This window comes from Ictidomys tridecemlineatus, chromosome Y (genome assembly GCF_052094955.1).
Source record: "Ictidomys tridecemlineatus isolate mIctTri1 chromosome Y, mIctTri1.hap1, whole genome shotgun sequence".
NCBI classification, from domain to species: Eukaryota; Metazoa; Chordata; class Mammalia; order Rodentia; family Sciuridae; genus Ictidomys; species Ictidomys tridecemlineatus.
Window position 1 is genome coordinate 1605916 of NC_135494.1, and position 14973 is coordinate 1620888.

At 42.7% G+C, this 14973-nt stretch overlaps 1 protein-coding gene across 1 annotated transcript in view; it reads right to left on the reverse strand.

Moving 5' to 3' along the window:
- Positions 1-292: 292 nt before the first annotated feature.
- The window catches only part of LOC144364814 (uncharacterized), a 43251-nt gene continuing 28570 nt past the window's right edge, over positions 293-14973 (reverse strand). The window contains exons 2-4 of the mRNA XM_078035309.1: positions 3173-3299; positions 2932-2992; positions 293-2039 (exon numbers count right to left, since the gene is read on the reverse strand). Of these exons, the coding sequence (XP_077891435.1) occupies positions 851-2039; positions 2932-2992; positions 3173-3299 (1377 nt within the window). The 3' untranslated portion in view covers positions 293-850. The remainder of the gene's footprint in view (positions 2040-2931; positions 2993-3172; positions 3300-14973) is intronic.

Below are 14973 nucleotides of genomic sequence, written 5' to 3' on the forward strand. Positions count from 1 at the left end.
AAATTCCCTCAAGTTTGATGAGTAAGTCTAAAACAAACTGGAACAACTGAAGATCTCACCACATTTTTATATACAAGGCTTTTCTCCAGAGTGAGTTCTCCCATGATACTCAAAAAGAAGCTGGAAAGATGAAAGTTCTACCACATTGTTTAATAGGGTTTCCCTGATGTGAATCCCTTTGTCTCTGGAGGAAACAATGAAAGCTGAATACTGCCCCATACGGCTCATCCACAGGATTTTCTACAGTCTGAGTCCTTTCATACAACTGAACAAAAATAGAACACCTGAGCCCTTTGTATTTCTTACTTGCATACAATTTATTCATTTTGACATGAATCTTTCAAGAAGAATCTTCCAAGTCGTTGGGAAAAAAGTGGGAAAATTAGAAGACTTCCCACATTCTCAGGGCTTCTCTCCATGAGTATTTTCATATAGGAGAAGGAAAGCAGGGCTGAGGTGGGAAGCTGATTGATGGAGGGACCTCAGACTAAATCCCAAGTACAATTTATAGATAGATAGATAGTGCTATATATCAGAATCAATGAATCTTTCTTCTCTTTGTAACAATACTGATTTCCCAAATTTCACATTCAAAGAATTTTTCTACAGAAAACTTACTACATGTTAAAAGTGAAACTTTATTAACAGAAGACTTTGCCAATTTTTTTCATGAGTACAATTTCTCTGCATGATGTGTTCCTTCATGTAAACAAAGCTGAACAGATGTAACAAAGGCTTTTCCACATTGCTTCCAATTATAGAGCTTCTCTCCAATATGTGTTCTTCCATATCTTTGAAGGTCACTGGAACTAGCAAAGGCTTTGCCACAAAGCTTACACTTATAGGGCTTCTATCCAGTATGAAGTTTTTCATGTGAGTAAAGGCCAGACGACTGAGTGAAGGCTTTTCCACACTGCTGGCACTCATAGGGCTTCTCTCCAGTATGTGTTCTTCCATGAATCTGAAGGTAACTAGAGGTAGAAAAGGCTTTTCCACACTGCTTACATTCATAGGGCTTCTCTCCAGTATGAGTTTTTTCATGTGACTGAAGGTAACTGAATCTAGCAAAGGCTTTGCCACACTGCTTACATTCATAGGGCTTCTCCCCAGTATGTGTTCTTCCATGTCTGTGAAGGTTATTGGAATTTGCAAAAGCTTTTCCACACTGCTTACATTGATAAGGCTTGTCTCCAGTATGTGTTCTTCCATGAATCTGAAGGTAACTGGATGTAGCAAAGACTTTGCCACACTGCTTACATTCATAGGGCTTCTCTCCAGTATGAAGTTTTTCATGTGACTGAAGGCCAGAGGACTGAGTGAAGGCTTTCCCACACTGCTTACACTCATAGGGCTTCTCTCCACTATGTGTTCTTCCATGAATCTGAAGGTTACTGGATCTAGCAAAGGCTTTGCCACACTGCTTACATTCATAGGGCTTTTCTCCAGTATGAGTTTTTTCATGTGAGTGAAGGTGAGTGGACTGAGTGAAGGCTTTCCCACACTGTTTACATTCATAGGGCTTCTCTCCAGTATGTGTTCTCTGATGTGTTCTAAGTAAACTGGGATAAGCAAAGTCTTTCCCACATACCTTACATTTGAAACATGCATTCCCCGTGTGTGGGATCCTGTGCCTTTGAAGACTTGTGGGTGAAATAAAGGATTGACCACCTTGTTTACATTCACAGAGTTTCTCTCCAGAGTAAGTTCTTTCAATTCTTCTAGATAAAGAAGAAAAATAAAAGGCTTTTCCACATACCTCACATTGAAAAGGTTTACCTCCACTTTGTGTTCTCAGGTGTCTTTGAACACGTGTGGAAGAAGATGAGGCTTCAGCACATTGTTGATATTCATAGGGTTGCCACCCAGTAAGAGTATCTTCATGCCTTTGAATGTCACTGGAAATGAAGACTTTCCCACGTACTGTACTTTCATATGATCCTTCTCCAGTTTTTGTTAATACTTGTTTGTAAACACTTTTGAGAGAAACCAGGGATTGCCTATACTGTTTAAATTTACATGGCTTCTGAGATGTGATCTGCCTATGAAGGAATGAAGGACATAAGAAGTCTTTGTCACACATATAACAACCACAAGGATTTACTCTAGTTTTCTTTTATTTTTTGAGAGAAAGAGAGAGAGAGAATTTTAATATTTATTTTTTAGTTTTCGGCAGACACAAGATCTTTGTTTTTATGTGGTGCTGAGGATCGAACCCGGGCTGCACGCATGCCAGGTGAGCCCACTACTGCTTGAGCCACATCCCCAGCCTGGATTTACTCTATTAAAAGTTTTCTTTGTCCATTAAAGAACTGGAGTCTCATTGAAACTTTCCCCATACTATCTTCTGGGCCATTGAAGTTTACCATATGGCTTCTTTGAACAATGACCAGCACATTATCAATGCTGAATTCATTCATGATTTTATACTTATTTATAGGACCTAGGCTTACATTACTATCAACATTAGGGAAGGCGAGGTTTCCTGATGTGTTAAAATTGCCTGAAAATCAAGAGATTGAAAGGAAACAACCCTTTGCAATGCAGCCTCTCTATGGTGATTATCCAAATAGTGATATTCACATGCAATTTCATATATTTTTGGCATGTCAAGTACTTTGAGAAGACTGAATATCTGTTACAGCTTAGTATATATTTCTTGGAGAAAAAATATTATAAGAATAAATACTTCTTGGGCTGGGGATGTGCTCAAGCGGTAGCGCGCTCGCTTGACATGCGTGCTGCCTGGGTTCGATCCTCAGCACCACATACCAACCAAGATGTTGTGTCCGCCGAGAACTAAAAAATAAAAAAAATATTAAAAAAAAAGAATAAATACTTCTCAAATTTTGCATACTTCTTGGGTTGGTCTGTTTTAAAAATTATATGACAGTCTCAGATTCCCTTAAGAATTTCTCTTGTGAGTACAATTACCTTAGAATGCTCTCAAAATTTTTGATCTCATCTTCAACGTTCTTTTCATTCCATTTGTTTTCTAAAATGAGAACCCAGAACAATCTTTATGAATTTTTAGGAGACAGAATGGTTTGTCAAATTGTAGGTGCCTTTTATGCTGCAATAATTCAATAACTGATTCCCTTTATATATTGTATATAAATGACCGAAATAAACATGAGTTCTCTAGTAGATCAATTAAAAAAAACATCATTATTACCTATAGAAGCCAGGTTTCTGAGGACTTCCAGCATCACATCTCTGTAAAGGTTCTTCTGGGAAGGATCCAGCAATGCCCATTCCTCCTGGGTGAAGTTCACAGCCACATCCTCAAAGGTCACTGAGATCTAAAATATCCCACAAATGTATAGTGGAGGCCAGGAGAGATTGACAGCAGAAGAAATGTATAGTCAACATGCTTGATGTCCACATGAATCTCTGAATGCCTGATTAATTGTACGATTTGGTCCATCAGATCCTTCCTGTACTCAATTCCTCACAGACATTCCAACACTAGAATTGGGCCACTCAGAAGACAAGCAATTTAGTGTTTTACTCCCTTCCTTTGGTGAGTTCACAGGAAGTGAGACAGGCTCCTGAGTCACTCCTAACTTCTTTCTTGGTTGCACCTCTATTACAAGTCCTAAAACCTTCTGTCCAGTGCAGAGCTGATATTAGCAACCCTGATAGTACTTCCCTTAAAAAGGAAACTGAATGAGAAGGAAATTGCTGGAATTATAAAACTCAGAGTTTAAGAGAGATTCTGCCAACCACAGTGGCTCACTGTGCCTACACAGTTAATATAAACAATATGGCATTGACTGATCTCTTGATTCCTTGTGACAGCCTATTGTTCCATCTTTAAAGAAATGTCTAGAACACCCCACCCTTTAACTTCCAAACATGGATCACTAAGAAGCTTCCCCGACAGACTACATTTAGACAACTTTACACTCAGGTTGTCACAGTTTGTGAACTGGGATTGAGTTCATTTTTTGTGATTACACCAAGAGAACAACTAGATGTTTGCAGGTACATTTCTCCAGAAAAAAAAAATAGTCAAATAGTAAACAAGCACAATGATTAATAAACACAAAAATTTGATGGTTTCTCATGTTAAAGCAGAATGTGGTAAGATGAAATGATGGAACATGACTTAGATATAAACCAATGACCCAAAGATGTCACCTTGTCCAAATACGAACCTTGCAAAATTTTATAAGTCTCAGCACAATTTTATTAATGAACAGCCGACACTAATTTCTAAATCTCATAGCAACATTGAATGCACATCAAGTATCAAAAACTCTAGTGAAAAGCAGTCACTTCACTACTATAAGTTCATGTAGCCCATAGCCTTGTACTGCTCAAGACACTTTGATCAAGAGTGGGCCACATGTGCACTGCATGTCTGTTGTGAAAGAGTTTGCTCCTGCCTGTAATGATGGTGGTGCAAACCTAAGACAGAAGCATTTCCAGGGTGGTAAAGAAGCAAGGTTGCAACCCAGAATCCTCACCTATCTAACACAATTTGGGTGGGAAACAAGCAACTCTATGTACAATCATAATAATACTATGATGTCTGCACTGTGATGGAGCAGCCAAAAAGTTCACCTACAAGAAGGTGCTCCTGCCAATGATACACAACCATACTCAAGGACTTAAAACATGTCACATCCTGAGCAGCACAGTATCAGCAGAGGTGAGCAAGAGACCAAGAAAAAGCCTTCAGTGGGCCAGCCTTCACAGGAGGGAAAGATGAGTGACAGCAGATGTCTTGGATACGGATCACATGATGGTCCAGGCAAACTGGAATCCAGGTGGCCAAAGGCACTACATCCTCAATTTTGTAGACAAAAATCCATTTAGTGTACATTTAAATGTGAAACACTAAAATACTTTTAATAAGCTCACAAGAAATTTCATGATATTTATTTATTTGTGGTTAGATATATTTAGAAAAAAATAAGTAGGGATTGAACATAGGGCACTTAATGACTGAGCCACATCCCCACCACATTTGCCATTTTGACACAGTACTCAATAACTTGCTCAGGACCTTGTGAAAGGCTGAGGCCAGCATTGAAATTTGTGATTCTCCTGCCACAGCCTCCCCAGCTAAGGAGAATACAGTCATGCACCATTGCACCTGTGGAAATTTAGTTTTGCAAAAGAGCAAGTTATACAATTCTATACTGATGAGAATAAGGGAAAAATTAAAAACTCATAGCAAAATGACACAACAGGGAGCCTGGAACCATCTCAGTACTGCCATGAAGTAGAACAGAAATGGAAACACAAGCAGAACCATTGGAACAATGTCATCATGCCTCAAAGTCCTGAAAGGTTCCCAACAGGTACATGAAGCAGACATATAGAAGAATGCAGAGCAGCAAGCATGGTGTGACCTTCACTAGCCCTTCAGACTGACCCTCTCCGATGCAGGACACTGGCCTGAAATCTCAGTGTGAGAGCCTGGTCACTGGCTCCAGACTACATGCAGCACATCTTATCCAAGTTTAGGCAATTCCTACTAATATCACCATGGAAGTATCTTAATGTCTTAACACCAACTCTAACTCATGTATGTCAGAAGCGATCACTGTGAAAAATCAGCAGGAATTCCTTAGAAGGATTCAAGTAAACAAACAACCTGCATCTGGCAAGAGCAGCCAATTATTGTCTACCCACAACCACCACCTAAAATTTGATCAAGAAAGCTTTCAGAGAGTTTCTTTTAGAAATCAGGTTTCAAAAACACCCAGTTTCAGGAGACTGAGGCAGGAGGCTGGCAAGTTCAATGCCAGCCTTAGCACTTAGTTAGGCCCTTAGGAAGTTGGCAAAAGCCTCAATCAAACTTAAGAAAAAAAGTTAAGGGGAAAGGTGCTGGGGATTTTGTTCAGTGGTTAAGCACCTGAGGGTTCACTGCACAGTATGCTCCCCCAAATAAATCAATGGAGATTTCTGAGGAAAGAAGGAAGCTCACACACTAGGAGGAAACCGTTCAGAGAGACCTATGACACTCATGCTCAGCAGTGGTTGCTCACAGGCTGGGTTCTGCAGAGCAAAGGCACAGCAGAGCTTTAAATAGCACCACTGTGTGTTAAAGCAGAGGCCCCAGCACAACTACCCACAAAGACCAGACAAGTGAGGTTTTGCTGTTTCTACTCTTCTTCTCTAGTTTCTGGTGCATGGAGAAATGAGGCCAGGGGACACTGAGATCTAGCAGCAATACTTTATTGGTGGCACCACAACCCAGAAAAATAATTTCCAAAGCCTGAGCCCTGAGTACAGCAGGGCTTTTACTTTTATACATAAAAAAACTTTTGAGGACATCCAGGCAAGGGAGCTGGGGCAATATATTGGAGGGAGAATTTTATATTTGTTATATGAAAATAAGCTTGTTAATGGCCTAAAGACTCAGCTCAGACATATTAGGGACTTTTACTATGCTCAACCTGAAGAGGGATTGTTCTTTCCCTGCTACTTTGTTGGCTGCTTGTGCTACTGCATTACAGGTACCTGCAGCTGCTGCCAGCCTGCATGGTGAAATGTTAGAGAGCACAGCTCCTGGGTGTCAGCCTGCAAATCCAGAGCCTGGCATCTCTGAAACTGTTAAAGTTTCCATTCTGTCCAATGACCCTAGCATTCAGGGAAATCTTTCAAAAGAGCTGAACACAAAATATTTACTAAACAGAGCTCATAGTCATAGTCTCTACACAAAGGCATGAAGCCTTCAACAAACAGGACCCACATTATAGGAGAAAAGAAAAAAACACATTTTTTAAAATTTGTTAATGGATGGCTGGGGATGTGGCTCAAGCGGTAGCGTGCTTGCCTGGCATGTGTGTGGCCCGGGTTCGATCCTCAGCACCACATACCAACAAAGATGTTGTGTCCGCTGAAAAACTAAAAAAAATAAATAAATATCAAATCTCTCTCTCTCTCTCTCTTTAAAAAAAAATTTGTTAATGGAACTTTATTTATTTGTATATGGAGCTGAGAATCCAACTCAGTGCCTCATGCATGCTAGGCAAATGCTCTACCACTGAGCCACAACCCCAGACCCAAGAAACACATTTTCATTCCCTTTATCAAAAAAAAAAAAAAAAGTACAAAGAATACTGACACACAGGAAAACATGACTCATGAATGGGAAATAAAGCATTTTAAATTGACCATCCTTGAGTAAGATAAGACTCCAGAATCCCTGGGCTAAATTTTCTTTCTATTCATTTATTTCTTTATATTTTGTACCAATGATTAAACCAAGGGTTGCTTAACAAATAAGCCACATCGACTGCACTTTTTTATTTTTTTTTAAGAGAGAGTGAGAGAGAGAGAGAGAGGGGAGAGAGAGAGAGAGAGAGAGAGAGAGAGAGAGAGAGAGAGAGAGAGAATTTTTAATATTTATTTTTTAGTTTTTGGCGGACACAACATCTTTGTTTGCATGTGGTGCTGAGGATCGAACCCGGGCCGCACACATGCCAGGCGAGCGCGCTACCCCTTGAGCTACATCCCCAGCCAACTTTTTTATTTTTAATTATTTCTATTTTGACAGAGGAATTCTCTAAGTAGTTCAGCACCTAAGTTGTTGAGGCTACCTTTGAACTTGGGATCCTCCAGCCTAAGAGTCCTGAGCTGCTGGGATCAAAGGGATGTGCCACTGTGGTGGCCCTAGGCTAAACTTTCATTAACTGTCTTGAATTATTAGTATGCATGCACCTGAAACAAAACCAAAATACATCAGGCAGAGACATACAAAACTTCCCAGGACATTTGGAGACATCACCGCAACTCTGTTGGTCTGTGAACATGTAGCAGAGCAACAGACAAGAGGGCTTTGCTGGACATTAGTCAACAGTGAAACACACAGCCTTCTCAGAATCACAGTAAAACTCCCCAGAACAGGCCCCATTCTGAGCCATAAAACTCACCTCAACAAGTGTGCAATGCCAGTGAAATCCCAAGTAGGCTCAAAGAACATGAAAGTTCAGAAATCACATCAGAAGCAGCTGGAAAACCACTAAGAAGTGAGAGATGCAACACAGGACTCTAAACAGACACAGGAGGGAGAGGTGACTAAGGGGCAAACTTGAGCATGTTGAGAGAAATGAAATGTACGAGTCCAACATGGGAAAACGGCATGGATGGTGCATTGGGGTCTCTGCAGCATCCAAAGCACATTCCAGAAAAGAAGAGATAAAAGCAACCATTGAACCTGGCATTTAAGGAAAGCAGAGAATGAAGAGCAAGGTAAGTGTAAATTAAGTACAGGCAAGAAACAGAGGGTGTTGGTGAAACCACAATCAAGAAATCAGCAGTCTGTAAAATCAAGTTCTTCCTGAACATCAGCATCACTGACAAAGTAATATGTGGCTAAGGAAACAGAGGACAGGAGTGAGGTTATGGCTCAGTGTAGAGAGCTTGCCTAGCACCAGTGAGTCAGTGGTTTCAATCCTTTCCACCACATCAAAGTAAATAAATATAACAAAGGTATGAGAACTACAATAACAATAAACAAATAAGAAAGCCAAGGACAAAAAAAAACTACACATTAGGATTAAACTAGCCAGTCTTACCATCCATGGGCTCTTCAACAGTATCATGAACATGTGCTTGAAAAAAATCTGATAACTTAGAGGAACTGGTCCAATAATTTGAGAGAGACCACCTTCTACAACTTACACAGAGAGACGAATACACAAAACACATGAGCCCTTGCCTACTGAAGAAAATGACTCAATAACTAATTCCCATCAAAAAAGTGCAAGGTATGGCTCTTAGACATCATACAGGCTGCCACACAAACTCCAGAACAGCCACCAATTTTATACATTTTTTTTCTAGAATGCAGAAACAGAGTAAACACTTTCTAACTTCTTTTGAGGCATATGCTACAATATTATCAAAATTATGAGGAAGCTATGAATTACTCCCATGATCATAAATGCAAAATCCCTCCACAACATTATTCAACTGAATCAAAAAATAACTAAAAAGAACTATATCCCAAGTCCAAGATGTTGAAAATAATGGAGGCTATGAGCTGCAGAGTGGAGGTGTATGATGTTTAATTGCTCACTTAAATTATCACCTTGATCAGATTAAGAGATATAGATGTTTAATAGGCTTCTTGGTATGTACATGACGGTGTGTCTAGGAGGGATTGGCATGTGAGATAGCAAAGTGGAGAAAGAGGATCCTGGCTTGGATGGAATAAAAGTTGGAAGAACAAGGCAGCAGCATCAGAGCAAGCTGGATTCTTCTCAAATGGCTCTTCCACTGCTGCTGTGATCATTTGAAGATATGAAAGTTCCCTTCTTCACTCTTTCAAAGCAGATTCTGCCAAGAATTCTCCAGGGAATTTCCAAAAGCACTGGATCACAGGCTAGGGTAGCACCATCAATCCCTCTTGTACTGAGCCTTCAGTATCTTGGGCTGCACATCTTCTACTTCTATAGCTCTCAAGTTTGCAGATGACCCAGCTTCTTGTCATGTAACACAATCTAATAAATAACCCTTTTGTAATTGTACTTCTTCTCAATTCCTTTCATCTAGAGAACACTAATATACTATATAAGCCTACATTTGCTCTAAGAAATGAACTAAGGCAGGGTGATCACAAGTGGGAGGACAGTGTCTAAAACAAGTGGTGAAGGATATATTTAAAAAGGCGGGGAGGTTCCTGAGGATTTCACTGATAAACTTTCTCTAGTTTTGATCCCCAATATAAAAAGAAAATATTCCTTGCAATACTTCACTAGAGGAAAAGTGAAATTTAATAGACTGTGTTCATTTAAAACACAGGAACAAGAACAGACATTTGAGAGTGATGGGAAGTGGAGAGGAAGATGGCACTTTAGAACGCAGCAGGCAACTGCAAATGAAGGACCTACAGCAGCCTTCACAGACTCTGAACAGGGAAAAGGAAAATGGATTTGCATCCTGCTTCCTACACATTTGGAAGAGTGGGGGCGGGCCACCAGAAGGGAAGGGAGGGGAGGGGAGGGGAAGCTGGAGACCTGAGCAGCCCATTCAACAATTGAAGCCACAGGATGAAGCCCAGGGCCACCTGCCTCAGGGACCAGCCCACCTCTCAGGCCCAGGGAGCAGAAGCCCAGGGCCATACCCCACAGAGGACTAGGCCGCACCCTCTGCACCAATTTCGGGCACCCAAAACCCAGCTCATCCCGCGGGACCAGTGGACAGAGGCTTAGGGTCAGATGCCAGTGATGTGACTTCAAGGTTCTGCCATCCAGCCCAACCCCCCAGGACCATGGGACAGAGACCCAGGGCAACCTCCAGAGGAGACTCCGCCAGGCTCTGCAGCTCACCCGTTTGCCGGGCCCCAAGGCAGGTGCTGACCCCGTACCTTCAGCCCTCGTCACATACCCACCATTTTTGTCTTCCTTGGGGACCCGGAGTTCTCTTGAGGAACCTCTGAGCACAAGAGATCTCCGGGACACAGGCTGCTCAGAATCACCTAGGCCTTCAGGGCAGAGCACATGGGGCCCAGGAAGGAAGAGCCTAGTTGGTGAGGAGGAAAAGCCCGCGAGATTTCCAAAGCCCGCCCTTCCCCTGTGTTTCGAAACCTGATTGGACAGTTCCACCCCAGCATCCCTAACGGGCTGCCTCCAGGAACACCTCTGCATTGTGACTGACAGCTAATGTTATCCAATCACTTCCTAAGATTCCATAGAGTGACAGATCCTTGGTCCCAGTCCTTTTCAGGAGGAGTGTCTTTGCTGGGTTGGAAAAATATCCCAAGTTAGAAGCCTTTGCTTGGAACTTGGTAAAGATGGGATTGAGCTATGGCTCTGGGAGACGGCTTTCCCAGCATGGGTGATGCACTGGGTGATAACTCCACCACAGAAACAAAGAACAATTTTTAAAAAGTTACTTGGGGAGACTGAGGCAGGAGGAGCCCAAGGTTCAGGTCAGGATCTACAGTGTTACCCATGTTTACTGTGATGGGTTCTTGCTTCCCCAAATGCTGAAGTATAACACCAGAGAAGCACGTGGAAGGTGGAAAGTGGAAGGCTTAATTAAGGAAGAGCAGAAAAGATTCACCCCCACCCCCCAGGAAGAAGGGGACTGGAAAGGAGAAATCCCTAGAAAAGGGAGGTCTTCTCCCTTTTACATCTAAGGTCCTCTTTTGTCCTCCCACATTCCTGTCCTTTATTTCTCTTTATTGTGCATATGATGGGGGCTGCAGGTAGAAGGCCAAAGGACTGGTGGGGCATGGAGCAGAAACCTGGGCAGAACAGCCTAGGGTGGTTTGATTAGCATCTCCCTGTTTTACTGGGAGCTACTTCATTAACCCTTATTTAGGACCTGCCAGGGTCGTGGGACATTAATATTTCAATTTCTCAGCTGTTTTTCTGGTTTTCCCAGGCTCAGATTACACTCCATTTTTTTTTTTTTTATGGTTCCAGTTGGACCACATTAACCTAGCTACATAAACTCTTCTCTTTAAATCTGGCTTCACAAGCAGGCAGATCCTAGCTAAAAATTAATTAAAGAGGGTTGGGGATGTACCTGAGAGGTTAAGCCCCACAGGGATTATTCCACAGAACCTCAAAGAAAAAGATACCAATATACATATAATGAAAGGGTAAAGTTTCTAAGCTGGAAAGCTTGAATGTAAAAGATTAGGTATTATTAAATTCCTCTGTTACACCCAGATTCCTGAGATAGTTAGGACAACACCCTACTGGCCATTTAGCCTAGGGCCCTGTGCAGTTTGTCACAGGGCCCGAACCAATCAGTTTGAATGTGTACCCTGCTTAGGAGTGACCAATCACCCCTGCCCAGCCGGTTACCGCCATTGAATGTGCTAATCAGGTCTTAGAGTTGTTGTTCAATTTTCCCGTGCCTCATGATGATTTGTTCTGATGTATGCAAAGCCCCCGCCCACCCCAAAAAGTGTACTTAAGCTCTGTTTGAACCTCTGCTTGGGGCTCCGGGTTGCTCTCCCTTCTTGAGTGAGCACGGAGCCCCAGCGAGCTGGAATGGATCCCCAATAAATCCCCTTTTGCCAATTGCATGGAGTCAGTCTCTTGTGTGGTCTCTTTCTCCGACGTTCCGCAGGACCCTTACAATAGTATCACCTGGTGTGACCTCAGGCCATAGTCTCAAAATTTTTGAAACAATATTTAAAGATATCATATATTTCACACATATATGATATCTAAAAATATAAACAGTTTGACAATTATTTCAGTAATTCTCATCGCCTTCTGCCCCCTGATCTTTTGAGGAGATAGCCTGAGCTAAGAAAGGAACAATTGGTGTTGGTGATTTGGCTCAGTGTTCTCTCCCCAGCAGAATGGAGCGGGGGAAGAGGGGGAGTCAATTCCCTAAGGCAGCAATGCAGGGTTGAAATAAAACGAGCACCTTGTGCTTAATGTCCATGTTATACATTCCACTATTAGGGAGTTCTAGGAAGCGATCTGACTCAAGTGACCCCACACATCAGGTCATCTCTTTACCCCAAAACCAAACAGAAAATGTCATGATGAAAAGCAGGAAAGGAACTTTGATCAGTGGAGCTACACCAGGAAGACCAGGGCACCATGTCCTTAGCTGTCTCTTCAGGGCTGTCTAGGACTCTCAGGTTTTATAGAAAGGGCAATCAGTCATAGGCATGTGTGTAGAGGGCACACTGTATGTAGGTTTGGTGTCGTCTGTGGCTTCAGACATCTGTGGGTCTCATAAAATGTCTGTGAGCTCATGGTCACGTGCCCCCTTGACACACTTCACCCCATTGCACAGGCTGACCTGAATTGATCTCAGGAAGGGTCCCCTCCCTTGCGTTCCTTCCATGTCAGTGGTTCTCAGCCACCACCATTTTCAAGAAAAGCCTCGAGCCCACCTGCTCCTGCCTGGTAAGCACCATATTCCTAGCTGCTGACCCAGGGCTCTCAGCTTCCTGGGTTTCAACTGATAGTTAAACCAGAAAGAAACAATAACCCTGCTCAGCTCTGCCAGAAAGTCCGCATATAAAACATAAAAATTTGCCACGTGGGGCTAATACAGCCTGTCATATTAACCCCAATAATGGAAAGTAAATACAATTTTTAAAAAATATTTATTTTTTAGTTCTTGGCGGACACAACATCTTTGTTTGTATGTGGTGCTGAGGATCAAACCCGGGCCGCACGCATGCCAGGCGAGCGCGCTACTGCTTGAGCCACATCCCCAGCCCAGTAAATACAATTTTATTCTCTTCTCTTAAGTTACACTTTGTGAAGTCTTTCACATCCTGCACAGTGGCTCACATTCATTCTACCTAACAATATTGCCCATGGACAAGAGGGGGTTATTGTGTAAAAAGTATGGAAAAGTGAGCACATAGCTGCCCAGGGCTGAGAATTGAATCCCAAGTGCTTCTATGTCCCCCATGTAGAGATTCAATTGAGGGTGGGGACACTTTAGCACTGAGCTACATCCCCAGTCCCCCTTTTCATTGTTGTTCAAAGAAAGTGGGTGGGAGCATAACTGTGATGGGCCTGAGAAAATAACTCCAGATGGTGACTCCAACCTGTTATCAGTGCAATGAGGAAATAAGAAGGTTACTAACATGGTGGTGGAAGACTGTAATCCCAGCATCTCAGGAGGCTGAGGCAGGAGGATTGCTTACTCAAGCCAGCATCAGCAAAAATAGGGTGCTAAACAACTCAGTGAGATCTTGACTCTAAATAAAATACAGAACAGGGCTAGGGATGTGGTGAAGTGGCCAATTGCCCCTGGATGAATGGAAGGATGGGTGAATGGGTGGGAGGATGCATGGACTGATGGGAAGATGTATGTATGTCTGAAAGGATGGCTGGGTGAATGGGTAGATGGGTGGGCAAATACACAAATCCATGATGCATTGGAGAGAAAATGGGAAGATGGGTGGAAGCAGGGATGGCTGGTTCACAGACAGATGGATAGATATATAGACAGCTTCATGCTGATGGATTTGCAGTACAATTCTAGTGATTTGCTAATCCTGAGAATAAAGGGCTCAGAACAGAGTATAATTCTACAAGCCTGTATGACATCATGTATACAGTTTAGCCAAAATAAAAAAATTCCCCACACTCTTTAAGATCCTCTGGTCTTCAAAGACCTCCACTGAGATCATCTCTTTGGCCCCCATTTTGGTCCTGTCTCCCTCACACCCCACTAAGACATAATTTTTTCCTTAGTCCCCAGTCATACTGGTGATAAACCCAACCTGATCTTTTATTAAAATTGGAAGCCCTCTTGCCACAAAGCCATGAAAAGCCAATTTGGGCTTTACTATAAATTACTGCAAATTCTGAACCTGCTTGGAATGCCTGCCCGTGCCTTGAACTCACCCATGCCTGGCTCTCTGACCAGATAGCAGCCCTCTCTGAAACTTAGTGACGCCTCATAAATCTTGGCCTTCCCTGGCCAGATAATGACCCTCTCTGAGGCTCTAATGGTCCTCATAAATTCTGATGTTGGGGCCAACAAAAAATGTAAACTACCATTAGTGTGATGCTTGTCAGAGTTCTGTTATCTGCAACCCCCCCTTTGTGTAACTTTCTGGGCTATAAAGCTGGGCTGCAGGAAAGGTGTCTTGTTCCCACCGTTTTGGGAGGAAAAGGCAGTCCGGCCGGTCGAAATAATAAGCTTGCTTTAATTTGATTTTAATTGGAGTCAGTGGTCTTTTCTTGCATCCTGGTCTAACACTGAGGATCAGGGTTTCTGTGAACTCAGGATATGCAAGTGTCTTTTGGACCCATAGCTTTCAAATCCTTTGGGTCCGAACCCAGCGGTGGCATTGCTGGGTCATATTGTGATTCAATCCTAAGCTTTTGAGGGGCCACCACATTGTTCTGCCAAGGGCCACCTGGAGCCCCAGGAGCTGGGAGAGGCAGGAAGGAGCTTCCGTGGAGCCTGTGGAGGGAGCTGGACACCATTGTAAGAGGTGGGTCCTGTCCACATCTGGCCCTTAGAACCCCTGAGTGGGGTCTTGTGTGGAAACAGGGTCTCTGCACAGCT